The 9,675-nt window shown below is 30.6% G+C and overlaps 2 protein-coding genes across 2 annotated transcripts; both read left to right on the forward strand.

Annotated features, from left to right (window-relative positions):
- The first annotated feature begins 1,866 nt into the window (after nucleotides 1-1,866).
- LOC114420487 (zinc finger BED domain-containing protein DAYSLEEPER-like) lies at nucleotides 1,867-2,626 on the forward strand. Its single transcript, XM_028386371.1, has 3 exons — nucleotides 1,867-2,055; nucleotides 2,237-2,442; nucleotides 2,566-2,626. The coding sequence occupies exons 1-3, from the start codon at nucleotides 1,867-1,869 to the stop codon at nucleotides 2,624-2,626; spliced, it is 456 nt and encodes a 151-aa protein (XP_028242172.1).
- A 4,371-nt stretch (nucleotides 2,627-6,997) lies between these two features.
- LOC114419132 (dirigent protein 22-like) lies at nucleotides 6,998-8,143 on the forward strand. Its single transcript, XM_028384745.1, has 2 exons — nucleotides 6,998-7,278; nucleotides 7,603-8,143. The coding sequence occupies exons 1-2, from the start codon at nucleotides 7,136-7,138 to the stop codon at nucleotides 8,027-8,029; spliced, it is 570 nt and encodes a 189-aa protein (XP_028240546.1). The 5' UTR covers nucleotides 6,998-7,135; the 3' UTR covers nucleotides 8,030-8,143.
- Nucleotides 8,144-9,675: the final 1,532 nt, after the last annotated feature.

Here is a 9,675-nt window from a genome sequence, read left to right on the forward strand (position 1 = left end):
TGATCCTCTTCTCCCCTGGATACAGTGAGTATAAATATATCTCTTTCCATCCCCAATTATCTCACTTTTGTTTGCTTCCAAAAAAAAAAAAAAGAAGCCCAAATCACTTAAATTTAACAAAAAGTTATTAGTATGATCTACAGAGCAATTTCAGCATTAGTATCAGAACAGTGTTTGTAGTTATAATTAATTAAGATGTATTGAAATGATAATTAAAATTAAAAAGGTGACAAAGTTGTTTTATTGTAGTTATTAAAAATAAGCATAATAAGAAGTTCTTCTAAAAAACAGTATAATAATAAGTATATACACTAACAATTTGTTTGCATGGAGAGAAAATAAGAGGAGAAAAAAATTTGGAAATTTCAATCGAGAGAGATATCATCCATTCGCATTCTCTCAATTTGTCTATGTTTTTTTTATTTGCTGCTTGGTGTTAGTTAAGTATATATATTGTGTGTTGTTTCAGCTGCCGAACACATTCCTTATATTTATGTCCCGTCTAAAGAAGTACGTAACCAACTCTACATTCCATATCTTGATTATGTTTATGTTCCATATGTCTTTTTGCTATTGTTGTAGACCTCTTGCTTTACCTCTTTCAAGTTCCAATTTATTTTCATTATTATTTTCCCCTCCCTTATAAGAAATATTGAAGCACCAAACATGAGCGAGATGATGCATCTACTGGAGGAACTTGAATGCATGTTTTTAGTTGTTCATCTAACACTTATAGCAACACTAATGTAATTATCATAATGAATTAGACACAATTTTTTTTGTTTTAATTTAATACATACCCATCCTACAGTGAATTGAATTGAATATCTCTAACATCTATTCTTAAATAAACTAATGTTTAAACTAGAAGAAAACCCTTGTTTTGTAGAGATTCAATTTGTTTCTGGCAACTAACATATATTCTGGTATGTGGTTCCTGGTCCTTCCGTGTTGTTAGTTTGCAAATTAAGCTTATCTTTTTTATATATATTTCTTGTTGTTGATGTTGTTTCTGAATGCAATATGATGTCAGGACTCAGGATCTTTAGATGGCTGTTGTGACCTAGGTTCTTGGGCCAATTGTTGGTAACTATTTTTAATAAAATTCATTGTCTTGTTTCTTTTTTTAAAAAAAAAAAAGAAACAAGACAATGACAAAATTCATCAAGTATCATGCCTCTTTATTCTTTTCAAAAGAAATAATTCTTATTTTATGTTCTATGATGCATGTACAAAAAGGAAGTACAAAAATGGTGTTCTTTCATTCATTCATTCACTCATATTATTTGCCTTTGCACAACTTTTTTAAGTAGATTGGAGAATAAAAAATGTTATACAAGTAGTCACAAACAATAGAAATAATTATGTATTGACCGATAAATTTCAGTCTTTGTTAAATTTGTACTAATCATCATGATACCAACAACAACCAATTTCTTATTTCCTTAATACATTAGTGTGTTTTTTTTCTTTCCAGGAAAGTAATGAAAGATATTAGTTTTTCACCAGAAGGAATTTACCCTATTTTTTCACCAATTAATGAGTCTCCTTCTCCTTCACCTTCACCAATTAATCAAACTTGTTCACCTATTCAAGTTGATCTTGCACCTTCTCCTTCACCTATTAATGTTGATCATACTCCTTCACCTCATGAAGATGAAGTTAATAATGTGGAGGCGCAAGGAGGAATATGTAGGCTGAAAAGTAAGATCTGACAACATTTCAAAAAAAATTAAAGTCAATGGTTTGGACAAGGCTGAATGCAAGTATTGTAAGAAACTTCTTGGTGGAAAATCAAAAAATGGAACCAAGCATTTGTGGCAGCATAATGAGATTTGTGTTCAGTACAAGATTTTTATGAGAGGGATGAAGGGCCAAACATTTCTTACACCTAAGGTCATGCAAGGAAAACAAGAGTTGGATGCGGGAACTTATGATGCAGAATGTGCAAGGGAAGAGCTAGCAAAAGCAATTATTATGCATGAGTATCCACTATCAATTACGGATCACCTTGGCTTTAGGCGATACTATGCTGCCCTCCAACCCGTGTTTCAGGTTCGCTAGCAAAATCCCTTTTTTTCAAGTATGCAAATAATATATTATAGATACATTTATTGATTTATAACTATTAAAAAATGTAATTATTTCCTTTGATGAATGCATTTTTTATTTTTAAATTATCCTTTAATATATATAATTGGTATATTATAAAATAAAATATAGTGATATTTTTCAGGTTCCTACTAGAAACACAATTAAGAAGGAGATAACGAAAATCTATGAGAATGAACGAGCAACAACTTTGAAGTTGTTGGATAGTCTTGATGGAAGAGTGGCCATTACATCAGACATGTGGACATCAACAAGTCAGAAGAGGGGGTATATGGCTATTACAGCTCATTATGTTGATGGTTGTTGGAACTTACAAAGTCAGATTTTGAGGTAATAAAATGATTTGAACTTTTTATATTATTAGGCCTTTTTATTTTATAAAATGGTGGAATATGATTATATTATATCTCTTTTTTTGGTTGTTTTTATATTATATCTCTATTTTTATGTTAGGTTCATTTATGTTCCTGCTCCTCATACAAGTGATAGACTTTGCAATGAATGTATTGACTGACTGTTTGATGGATTGAAATATTGACACAAAACTGTCCACTATCACCCTAGATAATTGTACCACAAATGATGCTATGATTGATAAAATTAAGGATAAATTGCTCTTAGGTAGTTTGCTTAGGGATGGGTCTTTACTTCACATGCGTTGTTGTGCTCACGTCCTTAATTTGATAGTAAAAGATGGGTTGGAAGTGGTGAAAGAAGGTGTAGAAAATATTCAGGATAGTGTGGCATATTGGATAGCAACACCCAAGAGGAAGGAAAAATTTGAGGGAACGGCTAAACAATTGAGAATCCCTTACACTAAGAATTTGGCATTAGACTATCCAACTAGATGGAACTCAACTTACAAAATGCTTGAAATTGCCATAGGATATAAGGATGTATTTTTTCGATTAAAGCAATAAGAGTCTCAATATACTTGTTTGCCAAGTACTTTACAGTGGCAATTTGCAAAGGATGTTTGTGGGAGATTGAAGTTGTTCAATACTATCACTGAATTATTTTCTTCTACTAAACATCCAACTACTAATTTGTATTTTCCAAATATATGTGAGAATAAGTTGGCAATCAAACAATGGATTACCTCTCCTAACCCAATGATTCAACAAATGACAAAAAATATGATGATCAAATTTGATAAATATTGGGGTGTGATTCATAATGTGATGGGAGTTGCCACTATTTTAGATCCTAGGTACAAGATGAAGTTGCTTGAGTATTATTATGAAAAATTGTATGAGCATGACTCTTTTACTCAAGTGAGGGGCATTCAACAATTGTGTTATGACTTAGTTTCTGAATACCAAATGAAAATGAACAAAAACTCTTTTGGTAGTAATGATGGTGATGTTACTGGTAGTGAAGTTGTTGGTGATGCATTATCTGAGTATGATAGATTTATTATAAGAAAAAAAAGGGCTAGAAGTTCTTATGTTAAATCGGAGTTAGACCACTATTTAGAAGAAGATGCTTTACCAAGAGCTGTTGACTTTGATATTTTGATGTGGTGGAAGTTTAATGGTATCAAGTATCCAACACTTCAAGCAATTGCTAAGGATATATTAGCTATTCCAGTATCTACCATAGCTTCAGAATCCGCATTTAGCACTCGTGGTCAAGTATTAAGCCCACATCGTAGTAGACTTCAATGAACTACTTTAGAGGCTTTAATGTGCACTAGAAGTTGGTTGTGGAGTGCTGAAAATACGGGTAAAGTTTTATTCATATATGTTGTTAAATTGATATTTGTGTTTATTCAAGAACTAATACTTGTAATGTATTTTTATAGGTTCTACGAGCTATAAAGTTGTTGCTGAATGTGCTAATGTAATGAATGAAATGGTTTCAGATGATGAAGGTAAATAATGTTCTAAATTTCATTTTTTGTTATTATATAATATAAGCTTTTGTTCTAATTTTTTTATTTCTTTTATGCAGATGAAATGATGGGTGCTGCTGGTGTCACTAATTTGGAGGAATGATTAACATTTATTTGCTGAACAATTTAAGTTGTTTCTTTTTTTTATTATGTAATTTGAAAGAATGAAACATGTTTATGTTGCTAAACAAAATCATATGTTAAACAAAATGAAACATTTTGAAGGACAACCAACATAGTATATTAGTATCTTTTTTTTTTGCTAAATAGAATCATATGCTACTTATTGCTGGGACAACATATATTTAGATGGTAATGTTTTTTTTTTTTTGGGAAAATAAATATGCATGTCCTTAATTCCTCATGCAATACCCAAATTTTATGATTTTAATTGAATGGATTGATTTGTTTTAGTAATTTTTTAAATTATGATAATGATCTCATATTTTGAATTTGGTTTTGTTATTGTTTTTTTTTGTTACGAAACTGCTTTTTAGCCTCTCTTTTTCATTTTTTCAATAAGTTATAATATTTTTTTTCTCTTTTTTAAAAAATTTTAATCAATTCTAGCGGGGCGGGGCGGGGCGGGGCGGGGAATTCCCGAACCCCAACGGGAACGAGGGTGAGTATGTATTTTTTAATCCAAGCGGAGATCGGGGGCGGGGTCGGGAATTGGTCACAAAGTCGGGGACTGGGGTGAGAAATGCAAGACCCATCCCTGTTTCAACCCATTGTCATGCCTACGACCGTGTGTAGCATCAAGGATGTTTTGGAACGATAGAAATAAATTAATGAAGAAGAAAAAAAATGTGTTTTTAGAAATCAATTTTTTTTTTAACTTTCTTCTTGACTACATAAAGAAAAATACATCAATATTCATAATTTTCTTATTCATTGTTTTCTCTTCTCCCCCATATTCATCTAATGATTGTGATTTATTATCTGTTGTAAACATACCACAAGTGATGTAATTTTTACGCGTTAGCTATAAAGTTGCGTGTTTTACTGAACTAGTAAATCAATAGTCCTCTCATATTCATCTAATAATGATGTGATTTATTAACTGCTTTCATGCATATTTAAAAATCCTAACCACAGTAAATTAAGATCTCCAAACGACGACAAGCTTGGGACCTCCAAAATTATGAAGGTGATGATCGAGTGCAGAAAAAAATATTTCAGAGTGTATTTCGGAAAGCTATTTTTGTTTTCTTTTCAATTTCCGCTGTTTTTCTCCCATTTAACCTGTTTATAAATAAGTTCTATATTTTTGAAAATACTAGCTGAAATTTAGATTTTTCTTTTTCATGAATATTAGATAAATTATCAAAATGAAATTAATATTCTGAAACCAAAATAAGAATGAAATTCATTGATGAGAGTATTAATTTATATGCAACCTGTTCTAAATGTATATTAACTAGCTAAACAAAACTAATGTACAATAGTTATCAAGGAGAGAAACTAGTTGTGTTTGGTTTTTATTTTCATTTTTTGTTTTTATTTCCTGTTTTTATTTTTTGATAACTGTTTACATCTTTAAAATATTAGAAATCTGAAAATATGTTTAGTTTGACTTTTTATTTTCTGTTTTCAAGAAATAAAAACACTGAAAATTCATCATATATTGACTTCTTGTTTTTTTTTTTATATTTTTAGATTTGCTTAAAATTACATTTCTTACCATCAGTTTTCATTTTACTCAAAATAAGATTTCTATTTTAAACTAAAAATACTGAAAACGAGATTTTATTGTTTTCATTTTCTGGTTGTTTCCTGTTTTCATTTTTACTGAAAATGTTTTCAAAAATTCAACCAAACACATTTTTATTCCCATTTTTTGTTTTCAAGTAAAAATAAAAATAAAAAACAACCAAACCAAATACCCCTAAAATTTTTATTTTCAACTTTGAATCCCATTATTCGTAACACATAAGTTGCCACTCCCCAAGGGGATCGGAATAATGTGTAACAAGTTGGTAATACATCAAAATGATTAAATATGGATTGATTGAGTTCTGGAAGATTGGGAGGACAATGATTAAAGAACTTTAGGTTAGTAAGGTAGTTATATGTTTATATGAGTCACTTTTTTGCTTCGAATCAAAGAAATCTCTTTAAATAATATCCCCACGCTCAATCATGTGTTGAAATAGTATTCATACGTCTTTGCGTCACGTAAAAACACGAATAGGGATCGGTATCGTTGCCTTAAAAGAATAGTTTTGGTTTTGAACTCTTATCTTAAGTCCAGTTTCTTTAAAATTGAGGAAATTTATGTTCAAAGAAATTCTAACATGTTAATAAATTAATCATCAATTAGTCCAGCTTCAACTAATAGTTTAATTAATTTGAATGTTTAATTTTTAATATGTTTTTTGTGTTTTTTTATTTATTTATTCAATTTATGATAGGATAATAAATTTCAAGCGTTAATATATAATTTCAATTTATACATAGAACATTTTTCATTATCATATACTATCGTAAAAACAAAATATTGAGTTTTTAATCTTCCTCTCTATTATGATTAAAAACTGAACATTTTGTTGTTAAGCTTATACTTAAATCATAATAATACAAAATACTAATCCATTAAATGAGGTAATCCGATGGCTTAAAAACTATTATTAAGCTTCTTACTCTTATTCTATAAGTCTTATATTTGAGTAGAATAAAAAACTTATGATGTGATACTTTTAAGTCTTGAAATTTTTTTATATCTGACAGACGGTCTTTTGAGTTAAATTTTGCTCTCGTGCTTAATTCATAAAATTGGTCCTCATTTGAGTTAAATAAATAAGTTAAGATGTATTTATGCTTCACTTAATTTACAGTATATTATAAATTGAACTCATTGAAATTTGAAACTAAAGACACAGATTGCTTACTTTGAAAACAATCCATTATTGAAAGAATTTTTACCCTGGTGGGAAAAAACAAAAATAGAAACCATGGTGCATGTTACATATAGAAGTGTCCTGTGATGAATAATTATGCCACCCACTCCCCACTCTCTGTACACTCGTTCCTACCTAGCTAGGTTGGTGTTTCATTATAAGGAGTGTGTTTCCATTTCACACACCCTCCACAACTTGGAGTGCCCTTCCTCCACCACTAGTACTAACCATGTTCACCCAATTCCTCATCTTCTCCCTCTTCTTCACTCCCTTCATCTTCACCGCAGCCCATGACACCCATGATTTTGTGCGCACCTTAGACCGCAAAATGTTGGGTTTGGACGAAAAGCAAGAAAAGCTCAGCCATTTCAGGTTAAGTTGTGTTATTTATACACCAACTTATATAACCACATTTTTTATGTGTGTCTTTCTATATCACATCCAAGGTTTTAAATTATAGTCACAGTTGGGATTTCGTTGTGCGTTTCTTAATATAGTGAGAAATCATATATAAATGCAATGTAGTCACAATTGTAGTTATATACATAAACTCAAAACCTTGTGATTGTGGTCAAAATTTCATCCTTCTGACCGTTTATAAAACTTTGATCACATCATTCATTATATTTCATATTTTTTTCTTTTGATTGTAAAATTTATCACATGAACTGTTGATCAAAATCGTATCTCTTTCAGATTCTATTGGCATGACGTGGTGAGTGGACGCAACCCTTCTTCAATTGAAGTTGTGCCACCACCCTTGAAGAACTCAACCACATCCTTTGGATCGGTGAACATGATTGAGAACCCTTTGACATTAGAACCCCAATTGAACTCAAAATTGGTGGGGAAAGCTCAGGGGTTCTATGCTTCCACGTCACAAAGTGAAATCACCTTGCTCATGGCTATGAATTTCGCCATCACTGAAGGGAAGTACAATGGCAGCACCATCACAATTTTGGGGAGGAACTCTGTTTACGACAAGGAGAGAGAGATGCCCGTGATTGGTGGAAGTGGACTCTTTCGATTTGCTAGGGGATATGCTCAACTTAGAACGCATTGGTTCTCACCCACCACCAAGGATGCCATTGTTGAGTACAATATTTATGTTTTGCATTATTGATCATTCATTCATATATATATATATATATATATATATATATATATATATATATATATATATATATATATATATATATATATATATAATACTATACATGTGTATTGATATGCGATACTATATGTGTATGTAGGAGATTTATTTTGGTTTTATTCCTTTCTTACTATCGTTCTCGATAAATTTCCCTACAAATATTTTAAAGAAGAATAGCAAGATAAAATCTAATTAAATGATTGATGTGAGAATTAGAATATTAAAATATAATAATAATAATAATTTATATTTATGATTGGTCCACTGTACGTTACAATTGAAAATAATCTCGGAAAGATTAAAATATTTGTTAATTAAAGCAATCATATATTGCGGATTAATTATTTTGAGAAAATAGTAGAGAAAAATAGTAAATAATGGAATGTCTAATTACGTTTGGATGCTCACAAAAATAAAGAGGAAAATATGTTTTATATAATATCACAAAAAGAATTTATAACTTATATAAGACTTCTTTTAATTTATTCTCTTTCTTAACAAGTCACGTGATTTCTTTTATATTAAGTTTTCACATTTCGTTTTTTTAAATTTCTATTCTTTTAAAATGTTATTACTTAAATTTAGCAGTTTCAAGTATGTTGTTTAAAGTTTCAAGTATGTTGTTCTAAATTCTTTGTATCTATATATAAACTTAATTACAGTTCATAAAAACAAACGATGACAGTCGAAAACAACATACAAAGACAATTCAAAATCGTCTTTGAAGCTAACGTTATTGGAAATTAAGACTTTTGACGACGGTTCCATAAAACCTGTCTTGTTAGCTAAACACTGTCTTAAAAAGGTGACTTTCTAAGACGGTGATTAGCATAACAACGTCTTAAGAAGATATCTTTTTAAGACGGTGGTTAGCTAACGATCGTCTTAGAAAGTCATTGTCTTATAAAGGTACCTTTCTAACACGGTCGTTAGCTAAACATCGTCTTAAAAAGGTACCTTAGTATTTGATCAAGCCATGTTATGCAGTGCGGGTTGTCTTCTTGTAACTCTCGATAATGACGAAAAAATTGTGGTTGAGTCATGGCATGCCCTGTAGTTTGAAAAAAATGTAAATCTAAATGTTACTTTAATGTTAAATAATTAAATATTGTGCGTTAGAATATAAACAAAATATTTTACCTATACTCAAGATGCTTTTTCTTTCGTCCTCCTTTTTGAATTGTTTTTTGTAGTTTTGATCTATGTGCCGAATATAGAACACATGTGATGAGTTGTCTGCTATCCACCCACTGCCAGGTCGTTTGTATGCACTTTTGATTAACTTGTGCCTGTTAGAGATTAAACATATACCATGTTGTGGTGTCACGTGTTCTCAAGTTTTGCAAAAAAAAAAAAGTGTCACCCATTTGCTATCTCACCCTCGACACTGACAAATGCCAATGGAAATATGTTGTTAGTGTCATCTTGTGCAACTGCAACTAAAAGCGTCTCTTTGTATCTTTCATATAGCTATGTTCCATCGATTTGCACAATGGGTTTACAAAATGCAAATGTGTCAATGTATGCCTTAAATGACCAAAAAAATCGATGAAATAAGACCTTGTTTGGGATTGGTTGGTTAGACTCGTCTAGTGCATGAATAGTTTGAATCTTGA

This window comes from Glycine soja, chromosome 7, assembly GCF_004193775.1.
Source record: "Glycine soja cultivar W05 chromosome 7, ASM419377v2, whole genome shotgun sequence".
In the NCBI taxonomy this organism is placed as follows: domain Eukaryota; kingdom Viridiplantae; phylum Streptophyta; class Magnoliopsida; order Fabales; family Fabaceae; genus Glycine; species Glycine soja.